General features: G+C 35.7%; 1 protein-coding gene across 22 annotated transcripts in view; it reads left to right on the top strand.

Annotated features, from left to right (window-relative positions):
- The window catches only part of ARMC3 (armadillo repeat containing 3), a 101,860-nt gene that overhangs the window by 31,780 nt on the left and 48,178 nt on the right, over positions 1–21,902 (top strand). For 19 of the 22 annotated variants that reach the window (XR_003142877.3, XM_025463952.3, XM_025463955.3 and 16 more), the window contains 5 exons: positions 173–348; positions 3,510–3,704; positions 5,842–6,025; positions 16,686–16,838; positions 16,940–17,045. Coding sequence is in view for 21 of the 22 variants with exons in the window: in XM_025463952.3 (XP_025319737.3) it covers positions 173–348; positions 3,510–3,704; positions 5,842–6,025; positions 16,686–16,838; positions 16,940–17,045 (814 nt within the window). In the remaining variant the exon portion in view is untranslated. The remainder of the gene's footprint in view (positions 1–172; positions 349–3,509; positions 3,705–5,841; positions 6,026–16,685; positions 16,839–16,939; positions 17,046–21,902) is intronic. The other 3 variants (XM_035713202.2, XM_035713199.2, XM_025463975.3) reach the window with 2 other exon arrangements.

The raw sequence follows: 21,902 nt of genomic DNA, 5'->3' as shown, positions 1-21,902 counted from the left end.
CTCATCAAAAATAGTTTGTGTCATATCAATTATGAATTATCTTTAAAATCTCTCAAACCAAGGTGGGCTCCAACCAAGTAAGATCTGTGAAGCTTTGGTTTTCAAAACATGTTTTAAAGTAATGGTTGAGTAGGCCTTTTGCATACTTGTGTTGTTTATCTTTGATGCACAGAAGAAGTGCTTATCCACGAGTTTGCCACTCTTTGCCTGGCGAACATGTCTGCAGAGTATACGAGCAAAGTGCAAATATATGAGCATGGTGGGTTAGAGCCACTCATCAGACTGCTGGCCAGCCCAGACCCTGATGTGAAGAAGAACTCTATTGAGTGCATTTACAACTTGGCCCAGGTGAGGGTAATTTCTAAAAGTGTGTTTTGACCAAAGCTATATATAGAATTTATTTGCCCATTAGTAAAGGGGGAAATGTTTTAAAAACTCATCAGTTCTGACTAACCAGTTTTTTTTTGGGGGGGGAGAGGGTACTAATTTAGTAATTATCATTTAGAGAAAAAAAGAAAGGATGTTGAATATGGACACCTTTCAATTTTCACATTTTACAAGTATTTTTTAATTTTTTAATTTTAATTCCAGTACAGTTAACATACAGTGTTACATTAGTTTCAGGTACACAACAAAGTGATTGAACAAAGTCATACATTACTCAGTGTTCATCATGAAAAGTACAGTCTTCATCCCCATAACCTATTTCACCCATCTCCAAACCCCTCCCTTCTGGTAACCATCAGGTTGTTCTCTATAGTAAAGAATCTGTTTCTTGGTTTGTCTCTCTCTTTTTTCTCCTTTGTTCATTTATTTTTTTTCTACATATGAAGGAAATCATGTGGACTTTATCTTAGTCTGGCTGACTTATAATTAGCATAATACTCTCTAATTCCATCTATGTTGTTGCAAATGGCAAGATCTCATTCTTTTTTATGACTGAATATTCCATTGTGTATGTATGTGCGTGCGTGCATGTGTGTGTGAATCTCTATCTATCTATCTATCTATCTATCTATCTATCTATCTATCTATCATCTCACATCTTTATCCATCCATCTGTTGAGGGTCTTTTGTAATTCCATACAAATTTTATGATTATTTGTTCTAGTTCTGTGAAAAATGCTGTTGGTATTTTGATAGGGACTGCATTAAATGCGTGGATTGCTTTGGGTAGTATAGACATTAAACAATATTTAACATTTTAACAATATTTCTTTCAATCCATGAGCATGGAATGTTTTTCCATTTCTTTGTATCCTCTTCAATTTCTTTCATCAATGTTTTATAGTTTTCAAAGTACAGGTCTATGAAAGGGCATTTTAGAAGTGTATTTAAATTTTGAAAGAATAGAGTAGTTTGCAAATTAAGGCAGGATTATACTAGATAAAAGTATTTTTTCTGAAACAGGATATCTAATACATTGAACTAGTTGGACCCAGGCAGTTATCTATTAACCTAACCTTGGTGATCTAAGCACATTGGATGCAATATATGCCTTATTTAGAGTACCAGGATTTTGGATTAGACTAGTTATTGGTGAAGACCCAGTGAGTTGAGATGCTGAATAAAATCCATTGTTCACAATTGCAAGATGCTATGTCACTGACCTGTTTTCCTTGGTTATGGAAAGAAACAGTCTCCCTTGGCCTTTCCACCTGTGCTGTTCTGTGACCCTGTCCCCACTGGAGCCCCAAAAGGCACACAGATTCTCATACCTACAGCAGGTCAGCTTCCTGACACTTTGGACAGCCTTCTCTGCTTCTTTTCTGGCTCAGGTTCCTGAACAATTCTCACACACATTTGGTAAGCTTAAGATCAACTGAAAATACAAAAATGCTGTTTTAAATAGCCAGCAGTGGAGTATAAAAGGAAGAGATAGCGAAGTGAAGGTGAGGCCTCCCTTTCATTGGGAGGCCGATTATCTAGGCAAATTATATAGAAAAACAGAGAGAAATGGGCCCATGCCCAAAGGCAGCAAAAGTATACCTACATTTGTGGCCTTAAAAGTCATTGCCACGTGGCTGGGCACTCACTGGCCTCTATTCCGTTCTTCCCTGAGGGAGATGTTCTGCAGGAAGCTCAGCTGTTTACCTTCTCTCATCACATAGACCTAAGTAAATTTGTCAATGTGTTAGAATCTTTCATCCCAAGACTCCTCATAGCTTTTATTTCTCTGGTTTTTTTGGTTTTGGGTTTTTTTTGTCAAACAGAAATGAAAAGCTTGCCTTTGCTATTTTTCACAATGAAACTACTAGTTAATAGTAGTGTATTAATTTCCTACAACTGATATAACAAAAAATTGAGTGCCTCTAAACAACAGAAATTTCTCACAGTGCTAGAGGTGGAAAATATGAGATCCACGTGTCAGCAAGGCCATGTTCTCATGGCCACTCTGGGTAGCATCTTCCCTTGCCTCTTCCTGGCTGCTTTTGGTGGCCATTGGTCCCTGGAGGTCCTTGGTTTGCAACTGCATCATTGCAATCTCTCCCTTCTGTTGTGTCTCCTCTTCTTTTAAAGACACCAATCTTAGGAAGATGCTATTAAGTACTTGCCCTACTCCACTATGACATTATCTTAACTAATGACAACTGCAATGACCTTGTTTCCAAATAAGATTACGTTTTGAGATACTGAGGGTTAGGACTTCAACATATATTTTGGGAGGGACACAATTCAACCTATGACAAAGAGCAACCCATAATTTTTATGTCTGTAGGAAGCATCCATTGAAGAAATAGAGATAGAGAAAAGCTAAGGTGTTAGTAGGGTTTTTCCACCTTTAATACTATTTTACATTTATGATGTTTTGATTTTAAGTGTCATGATTCAGCAGTCAGAGTTTTGGGGCTTTTCATGACTTTTTGCTTTGTTTTCTCCATTGTTCATAGAGACAACTAGTCCTCTCCCACCACTCACACACACACAATTATAGACACACAATGTAGTGCAACTCATCTAGACTCTAATGACCGTTGATATTGTAAATGTCTTAAATAAAGGTCATGTTGTGTCTGAACTAAACCTGATATAAATTTGTGTGTACAGGGCCTGCCAACAGCACTGTGTGCATGTAAGCATTTCATAAGCATTCCATTTGAATGAAGATAATAAGGAATTGATGCCATCATTTCATTTTATCAAATACTATTTGAAACAGGGTACAGAGTGTGAAAAGAATTTGATTATGCACAGATTTATTGTAATGCTATTTGTAATAAAAGGAATTTGCTGGGTAATAAAGAAATAATAGATATTGCAAAAGTCGTAGATCATGTTTATTTCCTGTTATTGACAATGTTTGCATAGCTAACATGAATATTTAGGTGTTGTCATTTGAGGGTTTGCTTATTTTTTGTGTGAGTTATTTTGGAAGGGAATCTGGAATAAAAGATTTGAAATTTATAACTCATAATGTCCTTTGTTAGAAAATAGAGTTTCCTCATTCTTGAGACTGACTGTATTTTGCTTTAAAAGTTACTTATTTGATTATTTGTATCTCATGGCAGGATTTTCAGTGTCGAGCTATGCTTCAAGAACTAAATGCAATCCCCTCAATACTAGATCTCTTGAAGTCAGAATATCCAATTATCCAGTTGTTGGCTCTCAAAACCTTAGGTGTTATTACTAATGATAAGGAGGCACGAGCAATGCTAAGAGACAATCAAGGAGTGGACCACCTTATTAAAGTCCTAGAAACTAAGGTATCTAACTTTTGTTTGACTCTCTACAAGGAAACGTATCTCTTCTAAATGTTGTTATAAAATATGAATTGTAGAACAATTTTAAAAATGAAATTTAATATATTTAAGTCTAGTACTAAGTATAATGGACTAATTTGCTTATTGCTACATTGTTTATCAGCATGATTAAATCAGATTAATGATAAAAGTCCATTATAAAATTCTTTTTTAATCTGGTTTAGAAATGTAAGATTTTTAGATTCTTGTTTAGGATCTTCTTCATGATTTCCTGAAATACCTAGAATTAGTCTTTTAAGCTTTATGGCCATAATTTTCTCTAGGTAAAATTAAGAAGAGTTATTTACTCCCCATTGTGGAGAGTAATCTGCTGTACCTGGTCTACTGATTTAAATATTATTTTCATCTAAAGAAATACTTTCACAGAAACATCTAGAATAATGTTTGACCAAATATCTGGATACCATGGCCTAGCCAAGTTAAAACATGAAAATTAGTCATCACAAGTCCATCCCTTATAAATTTGACACCCATACACATCTCCTTAAATCATACTTAATCTCCAAATAAGAGCAATAACCAGGTCTTACTTCTGTCTGGCATGATATAGCTATCCTGTGTACAACCAAAACAACCCTTTCTCCAGAAGAGGATGCAATGTCCTTGCATGATGTTTACTCTTCTCCTTGATATCCTATAACTTAAATACTATGATGTAAAATTAATAATAAATACTAATTTTTAAAGTCTATACATCTTATGTTACCTAACAGGATAAGAGGGGAAAAAACAAAGATATTTCATACATACACACATAAACACTTCTTTATAACAAAATAAGGAAGAAATACTCATGGCAGTTACAACCCTCTTGTCTGTAAGTGCCATGTGGTGGTGGTTGGTACTTATAACTACTTTCCTTCAATACCCATTCCATATTCCCTTTGCCCTCAGCAAGCACTTTAGCTGGTAGGGTGATCCATATCTTCATTCCTGAGGGTCTGGGCGGGCCATCAGTAGTCCTGCCTGGAATGGGTAATTGTAGTTTTCCATCGACCTTAACCATAGGGCTTGATAATATTAGGAGACACCCTAAGAACATCCTGTATTCCAAATATAATCTTCTTTACCTCTACTATGGAGCAGCAGTCCAATTTCCCCTTGGTGACTGGGATCAGTCACCCCAGCAGCACTCTAACTCTCTTTTTTGCCTGCTTTAGAGGCATGAGGAGGCCAGAATGACTGGGTGGAAGTTTTAACTTCCAGTTCAGTGGAATTATTGTTGTGTCTCTTGGTGGAAGCAGTCTTCCCTTTGGAACTAAGACCTCTAGGCCAGCAGAGTATAAGGTCTGGGAAACAGGAAGCAAAAATGTTGCTAGTGAGTCTCTAGGGATAATCATGACTGGTGCCACACCCATTTCCACCCCTTGATTCCCGGACCCACCATGACTGGCTATGGGAGAAACCTCTTCAGAAGGCCATTCTATCAAGCCAGCTGCTTCAGGATGGTGGGGAACACAGTAAAATGGTGAATTCCACGAGCATAGGCTCATTGCCATCCTTTGTTTGCTGTGAAGTGAGCTCCTTGATCAGAAGCATTGCTATGTGGGATCACATGATGGTGGAGCATCCTTTCTATGTTCCTCTCACTTTAAGGATTCCCACTTTAATCATCTAGCTGTTCAGATAAGGCCACAGTTTTCCAAAGCATTGGGGATTCAGGAGATTCCCTGGGCAAGAGGGCCACAAACAGAATACTTCCCTCTACCCCTAGGAGACTTTAAGAAATATACTTCCTTTCAGTTTCTGTCTGCTTTTTCAAAGAATATTTTCTTCGGATTTTAAAACTGTTGTCGGTAGGGGGTTATATGAGCAACTTCACTTGGATATCATGACTGGAAATGTCCAGTAATTATCTTTTATCTGTGAAACATTTTGGAGCAGGGGAAACAAGAGAAGATGGGGCAAATTGTGAGGGAGAGTGGATGTTCTCATCATAAATGAAACTGTTTCCTCAGGCATCTGTCACAACAAAGTAACAGCATTATGTTCTGACCGACTTTTGTCTTACAGTAAAATTTGGGAAGTACCAATCTCTTTTAGTACAATTTTCTAAGGTAGTGTTTGCTTTTATTATTAGGAATTGAATGACCTTCATACAGAAGCACTTTCTGTGATGGCAAATTGCCTTGAAGATATGGATACTCTGGTGCTGATTCAGCAGACAGGGATTCTTAAGAAGCTCCTATCATTTGCAGAAAACTCTACAATTCCTGATATTCAGAAGAATGCAGCAAAAGCAATCACTAAAGCAGCTTATGATCGTATGTCTGATTTTATATAAACTAAGCACACATACTTCCTCTTTTATTCTTGATTTTGATTAGTACTAACAAACATTAGAGTATTTGTCTGCTTTTAACTGGTCATCTGAGAATAGTGCCGTATTTACTATTTAGGGCCAAAATTTATCCCAATGCCAATGAGTAAAAGTAGAGATTACTTTGTCAGGGATTTAATAAACTCAGTATGATTTAAACATGAATTTTTTTTAAAAAAAGCTATCTCATTCCTAAATTAAGTTTTTCAAGCCTTTATTTCTCTTGATTTTGAAATTTTACAGAATCCATCCATTGTTTGTGATCCTGAAAACATTGTTTCAATATATCCACATTTGGCATGATATCTACACAGTAATCTCAACTTCAGCTGGAGACTAGCAGTGCCATGTGATATAGCTGTGAAAAATAATATGCTCATACTATATACATAATACAATTTTCATTTCAGTGGCAAGCTATGTTGGCATAAATCTGTAAAATATGAGAGATTAATTACATCAAAAGCACTGAAGATGAAATTATAGTTTTAATTTATGTATATTTGGAGTATTTTATTTAATAAAAGAAGTGATTTTATTTTCCCCCTTCCACATCACTCCTCTTATAAACAGTGACAGTTTTGACTTGTTTAAGTGATTTGTATTCTAAACATAATACTCACATCTGTATATATGTCTATGTGTATATTATGGGAAACATTTCCTTCTAATTCCACACTGATTTCTTCAAGGCAGAATTTTATTGCGATAAGCTGAGTTTCATCATCCAGCACATAGTTAACATAGAGGGGACTTGTGAGTTACACTATAAATGCCAAATCTAACCAGGCTGTAAAATTAAGGTTTTCGGTATTGGCAAAAGTTGCTTGATTCAACATTTTGTCAAATGGAATTTAGATCTCATCAAACCTGGTCAGTTCTGTTTTCCAACTATCCCAGGACTTATTAGTTGTTTGGGACCAAAAGAAAGGGCAATAGCAAGACATGGACAATACGAAGCCTAAAATTTTTGCAATTTCTCTATTGCCTAGTGTGGTTGGACCATTTCAAGATGGTCACAGCCCCTGTTGGGATAGGGCTTTTTTATTTATTTATTTATTTATTTATTTATTTATTTATTTATTTATTTTATTACTCATCATGTGACGTAGCAAGGGGAAGAGCACTGGGTAGAGAGTCCTCACTACTGGAACTGAAATGACCTAGATTGTGACTATGAGTGAACCATAGCCTCTCTGGACCTATTAATGATTTAGTGAGCCTCCACCTTGTGTCAATAAACCCAGAACAGGCAAGGAAATAAGTGATCACACTGTAGTGTTAAATGTGCTTGATAATAGAAGAACAGAATCACCTTGGGGCAGGGCACCTAATGTCAAATTGGATCAGATAGGTTTCCCTGACATAGGTGATTTACAAGCTAGGATCTAAAATGAATAATAGAAATTGGGTGGGCAAAGAAGGTCCTGGTGGGATGGAGAAGGATCACCAGTGCTCCAAGGAGAAGGAACAGTGTATAAAAGCCAGAGGAGGAACAGAGCATGGTAAATTCCAGAACTGAAAGTTTCCAGAATGGCTAGTTGAATAGAATGCAGCAGAAAACTGACAGTGAAGGCTGTAGAAGTAATAAGGAGCTAGATGCTAATGGGTGATAGAAGCCAAGTAAGGACTTTGGAGCTTATTTTCATGACAACTGAAGTTACCACTAAAGTAGCTTAGAGAGGTGAGGGACCATTACAGATACTCACTTTTAAAGAACGAGCACTCTTGCTGCAAAATGGAGGAGAGACTAGAAGTGTGCTGAACCAGATCCAGAATGACCAGGAAGGGGATTGCTGTGGTAATCTAGAGGGAGGGTGAAAGCATCCTGAAACAGACATTTGCAAGGAGAACCACCAGCACAGTGTTTGGCACATTGGGAGCGCCCATAAGTGTTTGTTAAATGACTACATGGGTTTGAAGAGGAAGAAGATGATGTTAAGGATAAGATCAGGTTTCTGGCTGGGACAGCTGGGAGTAGAATGGTGCCATTCACAGAAGTGGGGAACTCAAGAAGAGGAGCTGGTTTTGATTAAAAGAAAGGAAATAAATTCTATTCTTCTTTTTAAAATTGTGGTAAAAGGGGTACCAGGCTGGCTCAGTTGGTAGAGTATTGTGACTCTTGATCTCATGAATTCCAGCCTCATGTTGAGTATAGAAATTATAAATAAATAGGCTTTAAAGTAAATAAATAAATAAATAAAAATTGTGGTAAAATACACATAATATTAAGTTTACCATCTTAACCATTTTTAACCTCAGTGGTATGAAGTATATTTACATTTTTGTGCTACCATAGCCACCATCCATCTCCAGAACTCTTCATCTTGCAAAACAGACACCCTATACCTATGAAACAATTAACTCCTCACTTCATCTTGCAGTCCCTGACATACACTATCCTTTCTGTCTCTTTGATTTTGACTATTTTAAATACTTGTATAAGTGGAACCATACAATGTATTTGTGACTGGCTTATTTCGTTTTGCATGACTTATCCTCAGGTGCATCCATATTCTAGCATACATCAGAATTTCCTTCCTTTATAAGGCTGAATAGTGTTCCATTGTATGTATATAGCCTATTTTGCTGATTTGTTCATCTATTAATGGACACTTGGGTTACTTCTACTTTTTGGCTACTATGAATAATATGAACATGCATACACAAATAGCTTTTCAAGTCCCTGCTTTCAGTTCTTTGGGGTATACACTCATGACTGGAATTGCTGGATTATATGATTAATCTTGTGTTAAATATGTTGAGGATATGATATATTGTTTTCCATAGCAACTGCACCATTTTACATTCCCATCAACAGGACACAAGGGTTCCAATTTCTTTACCTTCTCACCAATATTTGCTGTTTTATTTATTTAGTTAGTAGCTACACTAATGGGTATGAGGTATGAGGTGGCATCTTATTGTGTTTTGGTTTGTATTTCTCTAATGATTAGTGATGTTGATCTATATTTCCATGTGTTTATTGGCCATTTGTTTATCTTCTTTGGAAAAGTGTCTATTTAAATCCTTTGCCCATTTTTCAATCAGGTTGTTTATTTTTTTTTCTTACTAAGCTATAAGAGTTCTTAATATATTCTGGATATTAATTCTTCATCAGATGTATGATTTGCAAATATTTTCTCCCATTCTCTGGGTTGCCTTTTCACTCTATTGACTGGGTCCTTTTTTTTTTTTTTAAGATTTTATTTATTTATTCATGAGAGAGAGAGAGAGAGAGAGAGAGGCAGAGACACAGGCAGAGGGAGAAGCAGGCTCCATGCAGGAAGCCCGATGTGGGACTCTATCCTGGATCTCCAGGATCACGCCCTGGACTGAAGGTGTTGCTAAACCACTAAGCCACCAGGGCTGCCCTGACTGGGTCCTTTGATGCACAATTTTTAATTCAGATGTTGTCCAACTTATTTTTTTTTGTTTGTTTGTTTCCTATGCTTTTGGTGTTATATCCAAAAAATCATTAACAAATCTGATGTCATGAAAATTTTCCCCTATGTTTTCTTCTAAGAATTTTATAGTTTTGGGGCACCTGGGTGGCTCAGTCAGTGAAGTGTCTGCCTTGGGCTCAGGTCACAATTCTACATTCTGAGGATCAAGCCCTGAGTCAGGTTTCCTGCTCAGCAGGGAATCTGCTCTCCCTCTTCCTTTGTCCCTTCCTCCCCTGCTCATTCTCTCTCCTTCCTCTCAAATAAGTGAATAAAATCTTTTTAAAAAATCTTTAAAAAGAGAATTTTATAGTTTTATCTCTTACGTTTAGGTCTTTGATGCATTTTGAGTTGCTTTTGTATATGGTGTAAGGTAAGGATCCAACTTCATTCTTTTGCATGTAGAAATCTGGTTTTCCTATCACCATTTGTTGAAATCCATTCTTTATTTGTAATACAAAGAAACTCAACCAGATAGACTTTAAAGCCCATCTGGCACTTAATGCTTTATGAATCTACTTCCTTATGTTAGCTCTAAAATGACTACATTCCAGTTCCAAACTGTGTCTCCTCACTCTTTATTTTAGAATCAAATGACTAAATCTGTATTTATTTCGTCTATGCCATTTGTGATTTTTTTCATGTTCCCTCTAACCACCATTTTTCCAGACTGAAGAATCTATATTTACTTCATTTTTCACCATACATCACGTCTGTAGGCTATCCTGTAATCATCCTCTTACTTTCTCTGCATGTTCTCTTGTTTATGATTCACTCTTTGAAGTGGAGTGATATGTATCATGAACAGCATTTGAAAAACATGCACTATCATTTTATGTAATATAAAGATTTGGTTATATCTTATGATTATTTTCAATTTCAGTTTTATGAAACAAGTATTATAATCAGCCTCTTGCACCACATCAGCAAAGTGGGCCAATACTTTGAGGGAAAGACTTACAGTGAACCCCAGATCCCATTTCTCCATCAGGACCCAGAGCTCAAAGTCTTCCATTTTAAATTCTAACATTTTGGGACACCTGGGTGGCTCAGTGGTTGAGCATCTGCCTTCAGCTCAATGTGTGATCCTGGAGTCTCAGGATTGAGTCCCACATTGGGCTTCCTACATGGAGCCTGCTTCTCTCTCTGCCTGTGTCTCTGCCTCTTTCTCTCTGTGCCTCTCATAAATAAATAAATAAAATATTTAAAAAAAATAAATTCTAACATTTTCATTTGATTTGTAGTTTAAAAAATATAAATTTTGCTTTGAAAATAATATTGCATTTTCATTGAGGCCTAGTATATAATCGATGTATACAAGCCTTTTATGAAATCTTGAAAAGATATGCTCTTTGCTTACTACTTAATAAATATTTATTCTATGCATGCTATATGCAAGGCACTATTGTAGAAGATAAAGGTAAACAATGACTAAAATAAGTGAATAAATATTTGTTGAATAGAAAAAAGATGTATTTCCAGTGGAATGTAGAGTTTGATATTTACTTTTAGTTTAACTGTGTAAATTACATTGTACTGTTTTTGTCATATTTATTTTGTATCTGATCTATCACAAAAGAGTAGTGTGTTAGAAGTTTCTCACTATGTTATTTCTGTTGATGTTTCTCTTGTAATTTTATTTTAACTAACTTTGCTTTATTTAATATTATTGTATATCCACTATTGATTTTTTTTAAAAACTCACTTAACTGATTTTTAGCCTTAAATTCTAATTTGGTATTAAGATTGCAGTTTATCATCAAATATGGTCTTGGCAAAAACCAGCTCTGTAAACTCCAGATGGTTTAAATAAAGAGACAAATGAAGGGACTATTGTCAGAAGTATAATTAGGGCTAAGGGAACAAACAAAGTTGGTGAGGTCTCCACAGATTAGCAACATTGTGAAACCATCACTACTGCTAGATCCAAAGACAAGATGATGAACCATTGTTAGATTTATTTTTACAATGATTATATTTGTTTGACCTTCTTCCTGACACCATGTTTTATGTTTTATTTTTCTATGTTGTCTTCTTTGTCTTCTTTCTTTCTTTTTTGTTATATAGATTAAAAGAAATTTTAAATGACTATTTTGAAGATAGAGTTACTATAGTTATTTAAGATAGCTAGCATTTTTGCTTCCATAACTCTTTGCTTTCCTGATGTTTGTAAATTTCATAGGGCATTATAGATTCTCCTCTCTAAAATCTACAGAGTTCTCTTTTTAATGAGTCACTTTGCCATTATGCTCAATTTTATCCATATTTACCATTATTTACATATTGAATCCACTTCAATGTACATTGTAAATTTCTCATCATAAAACATACCCATTCCTAAGGTTTTTATTTTGGGTTCATTTCTCAATTGGAGTATTTTTTTCAGTTAAAAAAGATGTATTCAGGAATAGTCAAGAGTGGTATTTTTTGAGACCTTCACTGTGCATGTTTGTTGCCTTCAAACACATATGGCAGTTTAGCTGAGTTTGGAATCCTTGCACCATAGCATTTTCTTAAATTTCTACAAACCTTGTTTTTGTAGTGTCTGAGTCTAATGACAGTCTGATTTCCATTCTTTTGTATATAATCTATGTTCTTTTTGTATTTGTGTAGAGTTCTTTATCCTAGAAGTTAAAAAAAACTTTGTCAAAATGTGTCTGACACACACACACTTCCCACTCCCTGCCTACAACATAGAAAAGCCTTGTGGTCTACCAAATCATGTTTTGGATTTGTTATTGGTGGGTTTTTTTTTTTCCCCTAACTTTGGAAACTTTTTTTTCCTATTATACTTTTGGTTATTGCTTTAGTTTTAATATTTCCCCCAAGAATATTTATTATTTTAACATGTCTCTGTCTCATTATTCTATACTTATTATACACTCATAATTTTCTTTTTTAATGTTTTAGTCACCGTAGAATGAGCAGTGGTCTGCCTAGGCCTCATTGTAATGAACAGAAAAGACATACAGGATGCCGTTTGCCTATTTACTCCCTCAACTGATGTGGCACTAGAATCCGTCACCCCAGTTTTGGGTGATGAAGGGGTTTTCCTCTTAGGTGACATCACAACACTAATGTGCTGTTTTCTCCTGGTCCCACTGGTTATGTTGGAGGAAGCTGATACAAGTTTGGAACATTCTGAGGAGACCATAATTGTTCATTGACCAGTAGTTTGTGAATATTTCTTTCTTCCTGACTTGTTCCTGCCCCAGGGCTTTTCCCCCCTTTTCTTCTCAATCAACTTCTTTGAAAGACTAGTCAATTTTAAATAGCTCTACCTCTTCATTTTATCTCCATCCCTTAACCTTAAGCATGTGACTTCTGCTTCTACTGTTGTGCCAAAACAGTCCTTATAGAATTTGACATTGACTTTTCAACTCCTACATCCTACAGACAAACATTTACCTGATTATGCTCATTTATTTATTTATGTATGTATGCATGTAGGTATGTATGTCCTTATGCTAGTTATATGGCCAGATTGACAATAACCATCTTCATTCTATACTGTTCTTTCTTTGCAAACCCTACCTATGTTTCTCGTCTACCCCTTTTTATATCAACTCTAGCCTGCCTTGACTTCTCTCTGCCAGACCCAGCCAGCTATAGCATGCTTTATTTTAGAGTAATTAGTAACAATGATTAAAAACTCTAAAAACTTAATAAGGATTAACAAAGTGATATCCTAATATTTCTGTATTTAAAATAAATAGTCATTAAGTTTCAAAATAATTTTCCACAGTTAGAAAATTCTGGAAGAGAGCACAGGCAGTAATTTCTCTGACATCCGCTGTAGCAACATTTTTCTAGATATGTCTCCTGAGGCAAGGGAAACAAAAGCAAAAATAAACTATTGGGACTACATCAAAATAAAAAGCTTCTGTACAGGAAAGGAAATACTCAGCAAGACTAAAAGACTACCTACTGAATGGGAGAAGATATTTGCAGTTAGAAAACTTCATTCATAAGCAAATTTTAACAAATAACATCAGTATTCATCTATAATTTTTTTTTTTTTTTACTTTCCATCATCATCGAACATTCTTTTGTAGGTTAGGCAAGGCATTGTCATTGCATGTCGAAAATACAGTTGAAACACACCAACCCTTAATAATATACAGTCTTTAAGTTTTGTTTGTTGAGTACTTGTAGCATGTGTCCCCACAGTGGAAAGCCCAGATCAGTCTGCCTTTGACCTGGCACCAGGAGGAGGAAGGTGTTAATTACCACAGTGCCATGAGGTTTATGAACTGGCATTAACATCCCAGCAGGAGCAAAGGTGGCACAATAGCAACTTCCAAGAGTGGGTGAAGAAAAGCATTATTACGTGCAGATTTATTTCCAGTTACAAAACCTCCTGCTTTTATTTTAGTGATACTGTGCAAATGTTATTTTTAAAAGACATTACTCTATTAGTCGCATAATTACCTTGCCATCTTTATTATTTGTGTAATTAAAACGTGAATACTTTACTTCTTGGTGTAGCAATTCAATGAAGGAACTTGGTTAATATGTTAATTCATCTTTTAAATCTATTATAGCCACACTGCAGTCAGCACTTTTGAGGTTTGGTGAACACAGCTGGATTTTGAGAACACTCCCAGCAGGGTTGAGAAACTAATTGCCCACGGTATTTTTTTTTTTTTTTTTTTTTTTTTTTTTTTAAATTTTTATTTATTTATGATAGTCACAGAGAGAGAAAGAGAGGCAGAGACACAGGCAGAGAGAAGCAGGCTCCATGCACCGGGAGCCCGACGTGGGAATCGATCCCAGGTCTCCAGGATCGCGCCCTAGGCCAAAGGCAGGCGCCAAACCGCTGCGCCACCCAGGGATCCCTTGCCCACGGTATTTAGATTATTTTGAAAAAAAATCTTTCCAATAATTGCATATATACCGTTTTCTGAATGCAACACTACATACTTCAAAGTTAGTCTTTACAAATTAATTTTTTTTTTGGCTGATTTTCCTGGTAGAATTTACGTTGAGAGTGTTCTGTTTAGTAAAGTTGATTTAGAGCTTTAGATTCAGGGAAGTCTTAATTATAAATCTAAACATTTTAGGTCAGAGACTAAAAAACTCTCAGATCTTGTTTCTTCAGGGAATACTAATCAGGACCACATATATTTTAAAACATTTCAGAAGCCACCTACTTGAGATTTAACTATTAATCACAACATTTTTATAAAACAGATTTGACCTGACTGAAAATGAATTTTAAATGAAAGGAGCAAGGGATTAAAATGATGGGATTACAGGACATGGTTCATAATTGGTTTAAGACAAATGAACAGAAGTGTTAGTAATTTAGCTAGTGCCAGTTATGACCAGATTGCTGTGTATCAGATGAACAAAGGCCAGAAGTGTTTGCAAAGATGATGGTTCTGCTTCTGTGAAGAGGGCAATTCTAAAAACTCATTGTTGGAAGAACACAGAAATCATATGTTAACTTTAAAGTGGAAAACCAGTTTCAATAACTTCTGAGAATATTCCTGGAAAAACAAGTTAATTACAGTGTATATAAGTAATGAATTACTTCCACATACAATTATGTATGATGTAAATTAGTATCAGCAGTTTTTGCAGAAATTTTTATTCTAACAGAACAGTCTTCTCTTATGTATATCAACATCTTAAGAGCATATATCTCACATTCTTCTGCTTTAATCATATAAATTGAGTTTATGAAGGTCAATTAACGGAGAATCAAACTTATGACGTTTTTTTGAAGGAACTGTATATAAATTAGCAAAGAATTACTTGTAAGCTGTTGCTTTTCAAACTATTCTCTTTTACCTCTTATTGCATTAAAACTGAGTTTGGTTTAATACATTTTTTCTAGTATATGTCTTTAATAAATGTAACTTATTTAGAATTAACTATAGAACACAAAACAAAAAATTAAGTTTTAATGTTCTAATTTAGTTTAATGCATTGTTTGCTTAGTATAGTAATGAGGCTGTCATTTATTAAGAAAATGAAACAAAATCAAGAGAAAAACATTAGGGAACAAAAAGAAGATTAAAAATACTTTGTTTTTTCATTTAGAGTTCTAAAATGGGATGAATATCATGGTATGTACTTAGAGTCATCATTTTATTTGTTTTCACATAAAGAAAACTATGCTAATGTATGTTTAGATTATACTGATGGTAATTTAGTAATTAAATATTTATTTTAATTTTTGCTACAATAGCATGTAAACAAGAGAAGAAATGATTATGATTTTTTGATATAAGATTATAAATCCTTAAGACTTAGGATTATACTTTATTACTCATTTTTACTTTCTCCTCTTCTCTCAAGCATCTAGCACACCGGTTTATATACCTTAAGCATTCTTCAGACATTGAGTTGTGTATTTAAAATAAATATCAAATAAATGCAGTTTTGTCCTTGGTGTGAAGACAGCATGTGTAAGCACATCACCATGCCAGACACCATGTTTGGCATTAAATAAATTCTCTCTAAAGTTGAACCTTGCCCTTTTTCTTATTATAGAATGTTCTTTTTTTCTTTTTTTAAGATTTGCTTATTTTAGAAAGACAGAGAGCACCAGCAGGAGAGGCAGAGGGGGAGAGAGAATCTCAAGCAAACTTCATGCTGAGCACAGACCCCATGTGGGGCTCAATCTCACCACTCTGAGATCACGACCTGAGCTGATACCAAGAATCGGAGGTTTGGGGATCCCTGGGTGGCTCAACGGTTTGGCACCTGCCTTTGGCCCAGAGAGTGATCCTGGAGTTCCGGGATTGAGTCCCACATCAGGCTCCCTGCATGGAGCCTGCTTCTCCCTCTGCCTGTTTCTGCCCCCTCCCTCCTCTCTCTCTCTGTGTCTCTCATGAATAAATGAATAAAATCTTAAGGAAAAAAGAATCGGAGGCTTAACCAACTGTGCTACCAAAGCACCCCTAGAATTTTCTTTGCTGTATTATTAATATAATATTAGGGAACAGAAAAAAATTCCAATATCCATAAGTCATTTTGCATAATCACTGTGTTCTAAAGGTTAAACAGGTGTTTATTTTGTTTAGTTTAGAGTCTTTGTTCCTGAAGCTAAGAAATAGTTTGAAATCCTGTCATATTTTAGATGATTAAGTAGCTACCCTTATACAATTTTTGCTGCAGAATTCTGATTTTTTTTCTTTTGGTTTATACAAGCTGAAATTAGAAAACTTTTTCATGAACAAGAGGTCGAAAAATGCCTTGTAGCCCTTTTGGGTTCTGAAAACGATGGAACGAAAATTGCTGCTTGCCAAGCCATTTCGGTGATGTGTGAGAATTCGGGCAGCAAAGAATTTTTCAATAATCAGGGTAAGCAAAGTGGACAAACACATTTTGAACATTTTTAGGCCACGAAGCTGTCGCTTACCTGGATGTTTATAGAACCACATCTTCCCTTTCTGTTTCTACAGGGATTCCACAGTTAATTCAGTTGCTCAAGAGTGACAGTGAAGAAGTCAGGGAAGCTGCGGCCCTTGCCCTGGCTAATCTGACCACATGCAACACCGCCAATGTAATGTGAGTACCAAACAACTCAACACTGTCTCATTGGGGGACGTCTCACAGTCCAGCATGTTCTAATTGTAGTATTTTGGCTTTCGAGGCAGTCTACATATTCTGTCAGATGTTCTATCTTGGATTGTTCCTTAAGAACCCACTCTTGTGGAAGATTCCAGAACAAACAGAACTGGATAGTGCTGGAAATATTAAAGACAACTTTATATAAACCTTTGATAAATCCAGAAAAAAATTTAAAGGTTCATTTTAACTTTAAGACTTTAAGACTTAAAGTTTAAGACTTAAACTTTAAGTAATCTAGAAACATTTTAGAAAGTCAATCTGAAACAACATATTATGAGTAAATACTATGAGGAAAGATGAAAAGATGCCCTGGGCATTCCAAGGACTTTGGTACGTGATCTATATTCATTACAAATTTTAATTACCAAGATAATCTGTCAACAAATGAGAAAACTGATGTTCTGCAATTTACCTTGTTTTCCTGGGTATACAAATTTATTAAAATAGCTGAGCTGGAGACTAAACCCGGGTCTGCTGGCTTCCAGAATTTGTATGTTCTTTTCTCTATAGAAGATCACCTTATAAAAGAGTGAGAATTTCTTGAAGGCAATTTTCATAAATAAAATATTTTCCCTCCCTATTTAGTATGTTTATTAGTCAGGATTCTCTAGGAAACCAGAACCAAAGGACATAATATACATCGAGGAGGAGTTTTTGTTTTTTGTTTTTTGTTTTTAAGATTTTATTTATTTATTCATGACAGACAGAGAGAGAGAGGCAGAGACACAGGCAGAAGGAGAAGCAGGCTTCCTGTGGGGAGCCCGATGTGGGACTCGATTCCAGGACTCTGGGATCATGCGCTGAGGCAAAGGCAGACACTCAACCGCTGAGACACCCAGGTGCCCCAGGGAGGGGGAGTTTTATGATAGGACTTGGCTTATGTGATTATGAAGGCCAAGAAGTTTCATGATCTGCCATCTCTAAACTGGGGAACCAAGAAGGATGGTGGTATAATTTAGTCTGAATCTGAATTGCTGAGAGCCAAGGGAGCCCATGTGCCAGGGCAGGAGAAGATGAATGTCTCAGCTTAGGCAGAGCAAGTTCACCTTTCCACCTTTTTTGTCCTATTTGGACCCTCATCGGATTAGATGATGCCCACCCACTTTGGTGATTGCAACCTTTACTCGGTCTACTGATTCAAATGCTAACCTCTTCCAGAAACACCTTCACAGACACACCCAAAAATAATGGTTTACTAGCTATCTGGATATTGTTTAGCTCAGTCACATTGACACATAAAATCCACCATCATAATACGTAAGTTATTAACTTCTGTGTATGTTATTGTTTTGTGACATTGTGGCTAAAATTACTCTTTCCTAACTTGAAATAAATCTTCCACCTCCTCATATACTTAATCTTTTTCTTACCCTTTCTTTCCCTTTTTCTACTCCCACACATTTTATAAAGACCTTAACGCAATGAGTAAAAATCTAACAATGCCCGATTAAAATACAGCCAAAATGTAGAAACATCAGAACAAAATTGTGTTCCTTTAATAGCTACCGTCTTTGACATGGTAATTTCTGAAATTCAAGGTCATCATCATCTATATGAAAGTGCACAAACTTCTAGAATATTGAGTCATACATAGTAAGTAGCAGTTTGAAAATAGCATATTCAGTGACTGTTCCAGAATAGTCACGCTGGTGCAAAAATCTTATCAGTGACACTAAAACACTTTTATCTCGGGTGCATTTAGATTTATGTATTACCTAAAATACTTTAAATAGGCCTCCAGAGTGTATAGATGTCTTAATTTGATGTAGGTTTGCCTAAGTTTTATCATCTCACAGTTTTATATAAAATCGTAGAAAATTAGGATGTTAAGTAGCTTCTAAAAGAGGCTGCCTCCAGATTCTCTCTTGCAATTTAATCATCTATTTCACAGTTTTGTCATCTAAGTCTATAGTTCCATTTTGTCAACATAGAAAGGTCAATTAAGACTAAATGATGATGCATATATCTTTATTTTTGTAATTTGTTTTAATTTTTTATAAATTTTAAATTGCAGTTATTTCTTTAACCTATTGTATATTGTCCACTATGATTTTTTTTTTCAATTTGTGTTTGTTATGGGAAATGGGACGTGAATAAAAGTGGTTTTATGGATGTCTTTTGAGGCCTATAGAGTTTTTACTTTGGACTCTTTGAGCTAAAAAATATTGAAAGTAAATGTTTCTGATGAGGAAGTGGAGTCAGATTTGACATGTTTGTGCCAATGCTGAAGACTAGAGTTGACAAAGATTTTATAGTCAATCAAAAGGAATGAAAACAAATAAGCCACATTGTCTATCCTTGTAGCAAGCCTCTTAGAGTATTAATTAGAACCACAACAGAAGAGACAGCAACCATGATTGATTATTTTTAATAAGAAATGTTTTCTACTCAGATCATCTTTAAAGACGTATAAAAAAAAAAAAAGACGTATTAGCTTAAACTCAGCAATGGTGAGTATTTCTAGCATCACCTTTTAGAAGCAGGGCCTTAGATTACCTTTCCTAGCTATGCGGTAGGGGATGGGGGGCTGAGTCATGGCTCTGCTGCTGGGGTGGTGGGACTGGGGGATGGAAAGAATGTTCCTTTCCTGCCACACCTAAGTGGTAAGAGAAGGCAAAAAACCAGAGCTAATGTCTTCCAGGTGCACTGGGTAACTGTTTAGATACCTGATAATTGCTAGCCTAATTAAAAAAAAAAATTACAGTTAGGCATTGTGAATACTAATTTGTTCGTTAAAAGGCAGCTCCTTCTCCGACATTCATGTCCCTATGTGCCCAAAATGGTTTTCTATTGCTTAAAGTCAGGGCACCTTCTGGAGTTGAAAGACCATTTCATGAATTGAGTAATCTCTGATGTGTTATGATTACATGCTGATATAATTTCCTTTATGTAACAATGGGTTTTTGCCTGGAAAGTTGTGGGTAAATCAAAATTTTCTAAATTAAAGGAAAAAAATCAAGGAAGGAGAAATATACTTTGTGGTGACCCTTTTTGTAAAACTGGCAAATGCTTTTTTTTTTTTTTTTTTTTTGCAAATGCTTTTAAAAAATAAAATATCTTACAGCCTGAAAATAGAATTTTATATATATTTATAATCTAAAATAACTAAATTCAGATTTTCACACATCTTGTTTTCTTAAGAAGGAAAATACACTCATATGTAATAGAATGGTAAGATGATGAGCAATTTTGGTAGCAATGATAAATAACCAGACTATAACCATAACCCTTTCAACTTTAATTATAAATGTCACCTTAATTGATGCCAAACGATCTTGCCTAATGGGTATTCTCTGTGAATGAGGCTTCCTAGATGTACAAGTTTTTAGTATATTTGAAAATTCTTTATAATCCACAAATCTTTAAAAAATTTTAATGCATTTGAATTAAAACCTTCTAAAATGCTTTCCTCCCAACCTTTGAAACTGATCATACTGTTATTAGACTTTTGGGGGAGGGTTATGGTTGCCATTTTGAGTTGATGCCCATCATGTGCTGTAAGGTGGAGGTGTCAGGGCCCCATAGGGAAGGTGGATGCTTGCGCTGCTCTGAGTGTGGCCCGCTGGGGGCAGGGCCTTTTGGGTATTGATGCATTTTGTCGACTCTTCTACTGGCAGGCTGTCAGTATCTATTTTCACTGCTGTCTGTAGATCTGATTGGCAGAACTGATCCTGCCAAAATTCTCTTCAAATCCCTTCCTTTCAGTTACTTAAAAGTTTGGGTATCAGGTAACCAAGCTTTATCAAATTGTATATAAAAGCTGTAAGGGCTGAGACCTCTTCTCTAAGTGATAATTTAGTCTTCAGTGGCCATTTCTTCTTTCCTTTCTCTCTTCCCTTCTTTCTCTCTTCCTTTCTGGTAGTTCTCATGTATATTCTGGATATATGAAGTGTTCAAGTATTTGAGTTATAGAAAACTGAGACTGTACTCAAAAAACAATAATAATCTAACAGATGCAAATCCCTTTTCATACGAATAAGCCAGCATTGGGGAATGAAATGATGAAAAGTAAAGTATTCTGGAAATACATAAAACTTCCAGTAGTATTTTGCGTCAAGCCTTGTGGATGGACTGTTCTCTCTGCATGGAATGTTCTTCCAATACCAGAATGCCTGTGGCTCACTCCCCCACATCCTTCAAGTCTGTTCAAATGCCACCCTCTTAAAGAGACCCACTGTGACGACATTGTTTACAGTTGCACCCACACACACTTTTTCTCAAACCTCCTTCCTTGCTGCCCTTTCTCCAGAGCACTTACGATTTTCTGACATACTATGTAACTTACTCATTGTTTGTTATTGATTTTCTATCCCTCACCCTCCTCTGACAAGCCCTCATGAAGGAGGTACCTTTGGCTAGTTAATTCACTGATAACCTACCAGACATCTAGAATAGTGCCCATTGTAGAGTAGGTATGTGGGGGCAAATGGACTTACCAAAAATAGGATGGAAAACAATAGGATAGTGAAAAAAACAGGTCTATCTGACATCAACTGATGCCCGGAACCTAAAACAGAAAGTGATCATCTATGTTGTTTCGTGTGTTCATTTTTACATAATTTGGATCACAGAAGCAACAGTGGAAACGCAACCTCTAAGAGTTTTCTACTCATACCTTACATTTTTTATTATCTGCAATGTAAAGATCACTTAAAGTGGATAAAAACATGGAAAGGCCACGAACACAAATAAAAGTAACAGCCTGAAGGCATAGGAAAAAAGGACAAGAACAGCCAGATTCACTTATCTAAAGTGATAGAGGAAAAAGAAGAGTAAAATTATTTTTTAAGTGAA

This window comes from Canis lupus, chromosome 2, assembly GCF_003254725.2.
Source record: "Canis lupus dingo isolate Sandy chromosome 2, ASM325472v2, whole genome shotgun sequence".
Lineage (NCBI taxonomy): Eukaryota > Metazoa > Chordata > Mammalia > Carnivora > Canidae > Canis > Canis lupus.
The sequence above is the reverse complement of the archived record's forward strand: the minus strand, read 5'-3'. Positions and strand labels throughout refer to the sequence as shown.